The 12,544-nt window shown below is 40.9% G+C and overlaps 1 protein-coding gene across 1 annotated transcript in view; it reads left to right on the forward strand.

The window, feature by feature from the left end:
• Positions 1-12,544, forward strand: part of Hsd17b4 (hydroxysteroid 17-beta dehydrogenase 4) — an 80,564-nt gene that overhangs the window by 14,431 nt on the left and 53,589 nt on the right. The window contains exons 3-8 of the mRNA XM_052742175.1: positions 1,697-1,804; positions 4,416-4,475; positions 6,900-6,921; positions 7,021-7,067; positions 9,021-9,105; positions 10,678-10,865. Of these exons, the coding sequence (XP_052598135.1) occupies positions 1,697-1,804; positions 4,416-4,475; positions 6,900-6,921; positions 7,021-7,067; positions 9,021-9,105; positions 10,678-10,865 (510 nt within the window). The remainder of the gene's footprint in view (positions 1-1,696; positions 1,805-4,415; positions 4,476-6,899; positions 6,922-7,020; positions 7,068-9,020; positions 9,106-10,677; positions 10,866-12,544) is intronic.

The following is a 12,544-nucleotide window of genomic DNA, read 5'->3' on the forward strand; positions in this document are numbered from 1 at the left end:
ATCTCCCTTTCCATGTCTTGAAGGTAATGTAAACGTGTTTATTATTTGTGTCTTTACAGAGAGTTTTCATTTTTATCAAGGCTGGTAATATTACTAGATTAGGAAAACATCCCTGTCTAAATTTAGGAAAACTCATTTCTTTAAAAAAGAAAAGGACTGAATACTCATATCCTGTGGCTGTTTTTAGTGTGGCTAGGTGTTGGCTTTTCTCTTTGTCTTCCCTCAATCTCCTAAGTCACCCCACTTCAATTAAAAGGGATGCTTTTCTTCAGAAAAAACAAACAAACCACCACTCATCAATATTGAAAAACTTAATTGTAGTATGTAGCTTCTCACCATTGGTAATTAGTAATTTATTAGGTGTATAGTCAAAATCATGTGGTATCCCTGCAAAAATGATCCATTCACAATACAGTCTTCACCCCAAATACTTTTCTCCCCTTTGCCAACATAACATTGTTACTGATTATTTGGGAATTTCACATCATGCACTCTGATCACGCTCATTTCCCAGTCCTCCCAGGTCTGCCCCCCTCCCCTTGTGACCTCCCTTCCTAAGAGGAGGAGGGAGGAGGGAGGAGGGGGAAGAAGTTCAATTTGTTGCCCATATACTCACCGGAGCATGGTCAGACTCCCAGTGGCCAGCCCCTTAAAGAAAACCGAGTTTTTCCCACCCCACCCCTGCCAGGAGCCATCAACACCCAATATTTTTCTTCAATCCTGTTTTCCTAAGTTACTTGGCATTGGTCTGCATGTTTCATTAGTGTTGGCATGTTATTTTTTTGAATTTCTGTGCAGTTGAATTTGTCATCTGTCCCTAGTACTCGGCTACTTGGCTTTGATAAGTACTCTATACTAAAATCTTCTGTTATTCACGTTCAGTGAGTCAGAGACTCTGAGGGCGAGCACTGTTCTCATGCCTTATGTGTCCCACTGTAGATGTTCTCTGAGTATAGTCAGTCGATAATTGATAACAGTAATTGTATAATTGAGTGTATGGAGATTTTGTGTGTTTTCTTGAGACTAATGTCTGAAAGAAAACATATTAGTTTGGTATATAATGTGTAATCTCTTTTAATAGATATTTTCCTGAATTCTAGATAATAACATTGTGTTTTAGGAAAATTTACAAGTGTTCTCTGCTTAGTGGTTTAAAAATCATATGTATGTGCACATATACATTAAATAATGTTTTTTTTGACATGGGGAAGATACTTTATAGAGTGTGTTTATTATCTTTAAAAACTTTATTGTAGTAAGAAGACAATGTGATTGCTAACCTCAGTTTTAAGTTTACAGTACACTATTATTATAGGCACTTTGTTGTCATTAACAAGTCTGTGTAACTGTTTATCTTGCATAATTAAAACTTTAGGCCTACTAAAATCCCCTAGGTCCAACTTCTCCCGATTCTGGAACCATCTGTCTAGTCTATGAATCTAGCAATCTGGCTATTCCAAAAGCCACATATAAGGGGAACTCTTCAGCGTTTGCCCTTTTCTGGTTGTCGTACTTCGCCGAGCAGGACATCGGGCCTGTTTGGATAACACACATTTATGTATATTTAGTAAGACTTACGATAATGTAGCTGGGAAGTGGGCAGATGATCGAAGAGTTACACCAGTAATCTGGACTTTATATCCAACGTATTTGGAAGATGTGAAAAATGAACTGTTTGCTTGGTTTTGCCTTGCAGTGAATGACTTAGGAGGAGACTTCAAGGGAGTTGGTAAAGGCTCCTCAGCTGCTGACAAAGTTGTGGAAGAGATAAGAAGGAAAGGCGGGAAAGCGGTGGCCAATTATGGTATGTGACAGGTATAGACCGTTGACTTTCCTTCCACTGATGAAAACTACTCCTAGTCATCACTGAGACATAACTCAGCACTACACTGGAACTGTGGAACTAGATCTTACCTGTATCTACCAAGCCTTGTGAGAACAGACTTGATATCATATGAGAAATTTCTAAACTTTTGATGTAGGTAATGTCACAAACTATTCTGATACTTAAATTGTTGTGTTCTTAACAGGGTTGTTTAAACTAAAGATCTTACAGCTCTTCACATCTTTAATTCTTCCTAGCCCTCTTAAGAGAGTCTCACAGTATACCGTGCTAAGTGGCGAACGGCCCTTGGCTGTATCAGCTGCCATGTTCTGTTCTGCTCAAGCAGTTGCTACTGAATGTAGCTTTAGCCTTGCAAAAACTCAAGTGTCAAATTAGATGTGAGTAGGACATGGAAAAACCTGCCGATACAGCTTTCACAGTTTGATTTGCTAGTCTAGTGGTATTGGAGAGGACTTCGTTGAATAGATTGACTTTTCAAGCTTGTGGCTACTGACTTCTCTGCAGCCAGCTTGCGGTAGCTTGACTTCATTTTGACAGCTTACAGGGAAGGAAGCAGAATTTGATCCGTATTATTTGAGGGAGTAATGAGATGCTTACTATCTTTTTTCCCCCACATTGGTGACTTAGAAAAACATGTTTCAACTTTTTCTTTAAACTTTAGAACCTTAAAAACTTGCAAGGATAAGAACTCAGGCTCCTCCCTTTTGCAGCTCTCATTGGTGTGGTCTGTGTCTGTCGATCAAGACTGCAGCCCCTCCAGGTTTTCCAAGTGCTAAGGCTTTGCAGGGAATTAGAAGCTCAGCAGCCCTTGGGAGGGCTAGGTAGGCGAGGCTCAGGAAGCTGCCAGTGACCACGGAGCCAGTGCAGGCCTCATAGGCTCCCCTGGATGAGTCCTCAGTCTTACCTGGGAAATCTGCATTTGCAGCTGTCCAGACAGTGAGCATTGGTGACCAGAACTTCTGAACCCCAAGCTCCGCAGCCTAAAATGTCTTGAATGCTAACATGCTGTCAGGTGTGGAACATTTCACAGCTGACCTCACCTGACAGAGTGTAGTCAGTTTTGAACAGGCACAGTCGAAATTATATATGAACTTACCTTCAGGTGTGAGTGTAAGGTGAATTCACAGGACATCTGAAAAAATGTTCTGTGTAGAGTTGGGTTATAGCCCCAAGATAGATCATTATGTGTAGGCAAATCCTCTAAAATCTGAGAAAAAAAAATACTTCTGGTTCCCAGCATTTTGGAAAATGACTACATATATATAGCCATTTTACACCTGTACATAGCTACACACACACACCAGTATTTTGTTGTATAGTTCAGGTTGGCCTGAGACTTGAGACACTCTTCCCCCAAGCCTACCAAATTCTGTGATTACAGGGGTGTGCTATGGCACCTGGCCTCAACCTGTATCTCGTACCAAACACTGTGTAGGTCCCATGGAAAGGCATGCCACTACTTCCTGGGTCTGATAGAAGAGCTGACATTTCCTGGGTTCTGAGGAGGGAGGGCACTGGTGCTCTTTCTGCCGTCAGTGGTGATGGAAAGTGCTGTGGATATTGCTCTATATAAATAAAACACTGATTGGCCAGTAGCCAGACAGGAAGTATAGGCGGGACTAAGAGAGAGGAGAATTGAGGGAACAGGAAGGGAGAATGAGGGACTGCCTGCCTGGAGCCTCTGCCAGGACAAGGAAGATGTAAGGTACCAGTAAGCCACGAGCCACGTGGCAAAGTATAGATTAATAGAAATGGGCTAAATATAAGAGTAAGAGCTAGACAATGATAGGCCTGAGCTAATGGCCGAGCAGTTTAAATAAGGTAAGAGTCTGTGTGTTTATTTTATAAGTGGGCTCTGGGACTGGCGGGACTTGGCGGGAGCTGGATAGAAATTCTCCAGCTACAGGAAAGTGACAGTAGGCAGTGCCCTGCCTTCGAGCTTACCAGCTCAACATGCAAACCCACAATGTCTGCTTCACCTTTTGTGGTTACTGTTTCAAAACTGGGTTTTTATTGACAATTCATGCAGTTATATAATGATGTATATGCTTTTACAAATTAAATGTGTACCCCCATCTCCCCCAAGTTTTCATTTGCCATTAAGATGAAATACCTGAGTAGTTATGTAAAATTAAATATAAATTAAGTTAAACTAAGCATTTGCCTGCTGTGCTGGCCACACTTTGGAAGATTCAGTAGCCGTATATGACTATTGACTACTATATTGTACAAGGGTGGAAATAGGGCGTTTTTGACTTCACAGGAAGTTTACAAATTTAATTAACATGTAATTACTTCATACCCCTGCCCTTTTCCATAAGCAGTTTTATTGGAGAGTGTTGCTGTGGTTAGTTCTCGTCAGCATCTCTTGTCCACCCCAGTCCGCCCTTATTTTGCTGGTTAATGAGCGGTCTGGCATAAACACTTCCTTGGTAATAGTAGACTGTGTTGATTGCTATGTGCCTTCCTTGAGTTTATTCTGTTTGGTGAGAGTGTCACTCATGCTCTGAGCCACAGAAGGTGACTTGTGAGGAAATGATTGACGTTTCGTCCTCATTGCTCTTCTCAGACTCGGTTGAAGCTGGAGAGAAGCTCGTGAAGACGGCACTGGATGCTTTCGGCAGAATAGGTGATGTTTTCTGGCATTTATGCTTTCTTTACTTTCCATGTCTGTTGCGGTGGTAAAAAACCGCCGGGAAAAGCAACTTGGGGGAAGAAGGGATTCATTTTGACTTGGAAGTCTAGGATACAGTCCATCATTGTGGGGAAGTCATGACAGGAGTTCAAATACCGGCCACCTCCGCAGTCAGCAGCGGGAAGTGAATGTGCGTGCTCCTTGCTTGCTTGTGCTCAGTTCGATTTCCCCGACTTACAAAGTTTAGAAAACCCTGCCTAAGCAATGGTGCCACCTAGAGTGGCCCAGGTCTTCACATATCAGTTAGCTTAATTAAGATAGTCCTCCACAGACATGCCCATAGGTGAACTCAATGTAGACAATCCCTCAGTGGGACTTTCTTCTGGGTGATGGTAGGTTGGGTTAACTTGACAATGAAAGCTAACTATTACATGGCCCTGATGAAACACTTTCTAGCTTCCTAAGATAATATTTTTCAATTGGCATTTGCTTAGTAAACAAATTTCTCTTGCTAATGAGATTTTTGGGTTTGTTTTATAAGTCAAATATTTTATTTAACCTATTTTATTTCATAATAGATTTGAGGTGATAATCTTAATAACATGTATATATTTAGCTTTTTAAATTTTTTGCGCCTTAAATGCTTAAAAAGTTTTGTGAGCATAAGCTCTTTGCCCCTTTTAATCATAATTCAATTAAGTCTTAAATACATTTCTGAGATAAATCAGTATTTTGGCAATAATGGACCTGGCACATTATTTTTAATAATTATGTTCATTTAAGTGTTTAATGAACATTTTAAAGGTTTAAATGATTTGATGTCTTATAAATTTAGAAGAAATTTGTGTAAGTGTCTTAGTTAGGGTTTCTGTTGCTGTGATGAAACACCATGAGCAAAATGTAAGTTGGGGGAGGAAGGGTTTATTTGGTTTACACTTCCATATCACTGTTCATCATCAAAGGAAGTCAGGACAGGAACTCAAACATGATAGGAACCTTGAGGCAGGAGCTGATGCAGAGGCCATGGAGGGGTGCTGCTTACTGGCTTGCTCCTCATGGCTTGCTTAGCCTACTTTTTTATAGAACCCAAGGCCACCAGCCCAGGGTGGCACTATCCACAATAGGCTGGGCCCTGCCCCATCAATCATTAATTAAGAAAATGCCTCACAGGCTTCCAGCCAGATCTTTTTTTTTTTTAATTTAATTTTATTTTTTAATAAAGACTTATTTATCACATATACAGTCTTCTGCCTGCACTCCAGAAGAGGGCACCAGATCTCATTACAGATGGTTGTGAGCCACCATGTGGTGGCTGGGAATTGACCTCTGGAAGAGCAGCCAGTGCTCTTAACCCCTGAGCCACCTCTCTAGCCCCCTATAGCCAGATCTTAGGAGGCATTTTCTTAATTGAGGCTCCCTTCTCTCAGATGACTTTAGCTTGTATCAAGTTGACATAGAACTACCCAGCACAATAAGGCTCTTCAGTTTAGGAATGCTTTCTTGGTTCTTCCTATCTAGATACTCCGCCTGGCTTAGTCTCACACATTCTTACTAAAATTAATGGATTGCTAGAGGGAAACAAAATTGTGTTTTCAGTCTGGACGCCCCGCTTTTTGTCAGTTGAATGTATCCCTTCCTTGTTAGGTCTGACACACTTTTTGTTCTAGTTTGGTTAGGTTGGCCATGTGCCACCTGACAGGGACAGAAACCACAGAGTGTGAAGGCAGGATGGGGAGAGCCACAGGGTTCAGGGTTCCAGTCGTTGAATCTTTAAAAGCTTTACTTCTTTTCATAGTGAGATTATGAAGACATATCAAATAGAGCATTAGTTTCTGACTTCAGTGGTTTTCTTTCTTTTTTTTTGGATTCCTTTTTTTTTTTGAGACAAGGTCTCAGGTAGTATGGGCTATCCTCAAACTTGCTGTGTAGCCGAGGCTGGCTTTCCTCTGATGAGCCTCCTGGCCTCACCTCCCAAGTGACTGGATTACAGGCCTGAATCCTGGTGCTTACTTCAGCGGCTTGCTGAAGTTTTGACCTGTGACTGTTGAGGAGCGAGGAGAGAACTGTTAACTTTCTGATTGGATTTTGAAGTTAAGTACAAGATGGTATACAGCTAATTCGGAGTCCTCAGAACTCAAGAGGGCGTAGCTAGCTCTGTGAGCTAAAAGGGTTTTGGTAGAAGAAAGGAGATTTAAATATTTATGTCTGACAGGAAGATATGGCGTGATGATTGCGTTTTTGTAAGTTAGTCATTTTTTGCTATAGATATAAAATTTTGTTTTGACAGCATTTTTATTCTATTTAGTTTTTCTTGGGGGGCTTTTAAAAAACAGTTTTTAAAATAAATGTGAGTGTAAGCAAGTGCAATTAATATGCTTGCTTTCACTTATGTAACTTGGCTCTTTTTTTATATTGTAGATGTTGTGGTCAACAATGCTGGGTGAGTTTTTATTTTCATTTTCAGTAAAGTACACACCATTGTGTCTAGCACTACATATTTTCCCTTTCACTCTGACCATACATGTTATCAATATTCTAGAATCCTGAGGGACCGCTCCTTCTCTAGGATCAGTGATGAAGACTGGGGTAAGCTGTTTTTCATGCTTCTGTGGAATGGAACGATCCATGATCCATTTTGTCCTTTTAATATTTAACGAGTTTATACAGTTAAGGAAATACCTTGTTTGCTGCCGTTGACATAAATGAATTTAGTCTATTGATGATGACTTATATAGGTAGAAGTATCATATTTTTAAACATTTGTTAAAAAATAGTGAAATCATTTGCAGAAGTTACTGAAAACAGTTTTGTTGCCTGCAATGTTTCTCCTTTTCTCTCCCAAGGTGGCTGTCAGCTTTTTTTTTTTTTAATTTTTTTTTTTTTTTTTTTTAGCAGTATTAGCTCTTTTTAATAGCTTTTACCGTGTTTTATCTAGCTGTGTCCCCCACACCCTCCCATGAGTAGAGCAGGATTTAGAAGAGCCCAGGGCACTACAAATTAAAAACAAAGCTTTTCAGAAGAGGGCAGGACAAAACCTGCATGTACATCTGACATTTCTAATAAATAGGAAATCTTTTTCATTTCCCTTTCCTGTGTGGCACAGGTTGAGGTTATACAATGATGAAATCCCATGTGTAGTTAATTTTTCTTCTGTTCCTGTTCGTGGTGGTTCTCATCAGCCATCACAAGTAAACAAACCGGTGGCTGAGACAGTGGCATGCGTAGCAGCTGAGCTGGGATGATCACATCATTGCTAAGAGTTCAGCTTCTGGCCCTAGAACTTGGAAGAAGTGCAGTATCCTTGTGACCCAGAATTAAGCAGAGGAAAGCTTTTAGTTCCCTTCCCTTGGAACAGTTGGGGAAGGAAGCTGAGAAAGAGAGGATTGGCTGGCTGGCAAGTGGGTCTTTTCCATCTAACCGGAGAGATCCCATCCTACCCGGTCCACTTCCCATCATCCCTTTTTCTAGCCTTGTTTTTGCATTTATCTTCCCTTTCATCTAATATTTGTATTAAAACCTTTTTTGGGGTTCCACAGTGAAACCAAATAGTTAATAATGGTCAACATTCATTCTAGAGTTGAGAACACTCAATCTAGAGTTGTTTCTCTTAAGTGTTCCCAAGTGGTCCACTCACTGGATTGATGTCTTTGAAGTAGACCCCCTCTAACTCATTTGAAAATCTTGGCAAAAATAGTATTTTATAAATATTCCCTGATGATGAGCAGTGAGGTCTAACTATGTTTTGTTATCTTGAGTACAAGTTATATATGTAAAATTCATGAGTATTATTTATTTAGATTTTTGCTTTTAATGCATGTGTATTAGTTCATGTGTATGTATGTGTGTGTGGGTATGCATATACATTTATATGCCAGAGACAACGCTGGGTTATTATCCTCAGAAATGCCACCTACCTTCTTGGAGATAGGGCTTTTTTCTGGTCTGGAGTTCATTAATTAGGCTAGACTTGCTGGTTAGGCAGTTCCAGGGACCATCTTTACCTCACCAGCACTAGGATTACACACATTTACCACCATGCCTAACTTTTCCACATGGCTCCTGGGACTCAAACTCAGATTCTCACGCTTATGTGACAAGCACTTTGCCAGCTGAGCTCAATCCCTGCACATACTTATTTAAGGGTGGTGCTGGTCAGAATTTGCTGTGGTAGTTTGTGTTGCCTGGTACACATTCAAGCAGAGATGTCTGAGCCATCTCTCTACACTCTCAGTTTATATTAACAAGTTTTTATTTTGAGGGGGCATTAATTAAATACAGCATTATATTGAGATATATGCAAGGATTACAATAATTTTATAAATGATAGGAAAAGCTCATAGGTATGGGTATGAATTGTTGATTGGTAGTGTAGTTGTAACAGAGCAAAAGTGCTTACTTGGGTATGGCAATAGGTGGTTATGAATGCTGGGTATAACGTGAGTATGTTTGTGTAAGTTTGTGTAATATGTTTGGATAACTTTACTCTAAGACATAGCTAACTTTTGACAAACTATATAATACAAATAATGTCTTTTTTAGATATAATTCAGAGAGTTCATCTGCGAGGTTCCTTCCTGGTGACCCGGGCAGCGTGGGAGCACATGAAGAAGCAGAAGTATGGAAGGTAAAGTTGCCTGAAGTCACCAGAGAGGCCTGGAGATGTTCACACCAAGTGCTCCTGAACGGTTGTTTGGGGCCGGGGCAAGAACTCTCACTCGTGTGCAGGCTTTAAAGTGCCGTTTACTGCACACTCTACGTGTGGGTTTTTCTTTCCCCACATGCTTTTCATTATTAATACACTTCCCATGAACTGTTGTCACTTTTGGTGGGTGACACTATTCTTGGGGAGACAAGGTGTGAAGCAACGTCTATTTATCTCAGATAGGGAACCAATAGTAGACAGAAGTACAGAAACCGCCAGAGTTCAGCTTGGCAAAAGAAAACAATGAGTTTTACTGGAGTTCATTACAGGAATGTGGGTGAGGGGCCACTAACAGGAGAAATGACTCAAAGACAGCTGCATCCCCCAAATTGCACCTCAGCATGGCTGACAGCTCACAAAAACTGGACACCTGGAGCTAACTGAACAGCCTGCAGGAAGCTCAGCAGGTTGGAGTGACTTTCCAGGGGCCTCAGTGGAGTGGGGCCTCTTCCGGACAGCTTAGCTTGGCCGAGTGTCTTTCAGCAGCTGTCTTTGCTCTTACATACCCTTGGGGAGGGAGAAAAGAGTCTAGTGAATCCTGTTGGTTTCAGGGACTTCCTGAAGTCTTTGAGTAGTTTACTTACTGAACTTTCTGAGCTACCCAGCAGTGTGGCATATTTTACCTCCCCTTAGAACATCCTGTTGTTTCCCTCTGTAATCATCATGTGGCTTGATGAGCTTCCTCCCAAGATGGAAGATTTTCAGTTTTGTAGGAAACTGCACACAACAACGTTAGGAAGCAGTGCAGGTACAGAAGATTTGCTCTTCAATCAGAATCTTGTTTGGTGTACCCAGTAACGGCTGGACAGAGATGAGTTGTCAATCATTTCTTCTGATGCTAGCCCACCATGAGCTAGACTTTGTGAAATGCTTGGCAACAGGACCCCTGTTTATTCCTGCGCGAGTGTAACTTGACATGGGTCCATTTATACCATGCACGCCGGTGTCAGGCTCAGCCCTGCCATTCAGGCTTCAGACAGTTGTAGAAGCAAATTTTTACTGATGCTGTTTTTTTTTTTTTTTTTTTTGACTTCTATTTTCTCTTGTCTTGACAGTTCTGAAAGTAAATGATGTGACTTATTTTATTTGTTCTATGTAAAGTGAGGTTGGGTTAGGTTATAAGATGGCATTTAGTATGATCCAGAAACTGAGCAGTCAAGCCATGACCATATTTCCTGCTAAAATTTTAATTTACATATTGCTAGTTTATATTTATAAATATCATTGTTTTTGATAGATAATATATAAACATTATTATATTTAAATTCAATTGGCTCTGACCAGGTGTTCTTTCTATGCACTTAAATCCTACAGTTGAATTTTGAAACGTCACATTTATATCAACGTTATTCTAACTAATGAGTCACGGCTGTGAGAAGTGAAGGATGGTGTGTAGAGTTGCTTTTAACAGGCACCACAGCATCAGGCTAGAGTCAGGATTTCAGTGTTAGCAGAACATGGGAGGGATGATGCTGAGGGGCTGTTTTCTTTTAGGATCCTTATGACTTCCTCAGCTTCTGGAATATATGGCAACTTTGGCCAGGCAAATTATAGCGCTGCAAAGATGGGCATTCTGGGCCTCTGCAATACTCTGGCCATTGAAGGCAGGAAGAGCAACATTCACTGTAACACCATTGCCCCCAACGCTGGGTCCCGGATGACACAGACCGTGATGCCGGAAGGTGAGTGTGCCTAGAGCGTGCACATCTCTCACACCGTGTGTGTGCAGAAAGCCTTGCAGAGGGACTTGCTCTTCTGAGTCCTGAAAAGTTCTTTCCCATCTCAAAAGCATTCCGTGTAATTTGTGGCCGTTGTTGAAAAGGTTAGAGTACAGTGGAGAGGATGGAAAGTGACCGTTGATCTCCTCACAGAAGTAAACGTTCATCCTTTATCTCTGCATAGTTAGATGTACACGTGTATCTCTGTAGACAGGATAACAACACTCTTACTATTTTATAATAATTATAACACAATTATTTATAATAATAGCTTACTAACATATAATATATAAACTATAATGTGAAATGCATAACATAAATATGAAATGTAACATACTTTATTTTTAGAGCAGTTTTGCTCTATAGGGAAATCGGGCAGTATGTTCAGAGTTCTCACGTATGTCTCCCTTCATGGTTTCTGTTAATGCCTGGGGTATGTAGTTATAATTGATGAATTCAATACTGATTTGTCGTTGTTAACCCAGGTTTATAGTTGCATTAGGAATTCCTTTGTCTTCCACAGCTGTAATACATACCCTTATGTGTCCGCGTTTACAGCATCTTGCAGAGCTCACCTGTGCCTCACTTTTCCTTCCCTTTTCCTTCTGGATGCCTCTGGGGGAGGGGCATTGAAACGCATGTATTGTCTGGACGTGTTCCATGGTATGGGAGTACCACAGTTTGTGATTACTTACATATGAGGGCGTCTTGGTTGGTTACTTGGGTTTTGTTAATTGTGAATAAAGCTACTGTGCTGGGTAGTTTTTATGGTAACTTGACACAGGCTAGAATCATTTGGAAAGACAGAAACCCAATTGTGAAAATGACCCTACCATACTGGTTTGTAGGGAACTTCTTGACTAATGATTGATGTTGTTGGGTACATCCTGTAGTGGGTGGGGCCACCCCTGGGCAGGTTGTCTTGGCTGGTATAACAAAGCAGGTTGAGCAAACCATGAAGAACAAGCTAGTAAGGAGTACTGCTTTGTAGCCTCTGCATCAGTTCCTGCCTCAGGGTTCCTGCCCTGAATTCCCTGGAGGATGAAATAATGCCCTTTCTCCCCAAATAGTTGTAAATCTCTCCCCTTCTTGTTTCATGTGTGTGTTTTCTTCAGTCTGGATTCGTCATATGAAAGGTAACGTGTGATTCTTGCCTTTCTTTGTCACTCATGTGCTTTTGGTATCCATCTGCCTTGTATTTTCTTTCTTTCTTTTTTTTTTTTTTATTAGAGCCCTTAGCATATTTCCTCCCAGCTTGATAATTCCCAAGTCTCTGCTGTGTTTGAACCTGGCTCTGGTACCTGTTCCTCAACCTGCATTCTTGTTGCCTTCAGCATGACTCAGTTTTTGTTTAATTCTGAACATGATGCTTCAGGTGACACGAACTCAGGCAGATTATTTGTACTGTTAGGAGTTAGGCTGTGCTTATTCTTTGCTTTAGGTGTAGGTATCAAATCCAATTTTTTTTTCATTTTTTGTGCCATTTTTTTAGTTCCCAACATCAGTTTCTTGTTACTTACAGATCATCTCTCCACTTCTGCTGTATGAGTTATGTTCTGTCTGTCTGTCTGTCTATTTTACATGTTGACTGCAGTTTCCCCTCCCTCCTCTCCTCCCAGCACCCCCCATCTCCCTTTTGCCTT

The sequence above is a fragment of the Peromyscus californicus genome, unplaced genomic scaffold (assembly GCF_007827085.1).
Source record: "Peromyscus californicus insignis strain IS unplaced genomic scaffold, ASM782708v3 Scaffold_17__1_contigs__length_78620276, whole genome shotgun sequence".
NCBI lineage: Eukaryota > Metazoa > Chordata > Mammalia > Rodentia > Cricetidae > Peromyscus > Peromyscus californicus.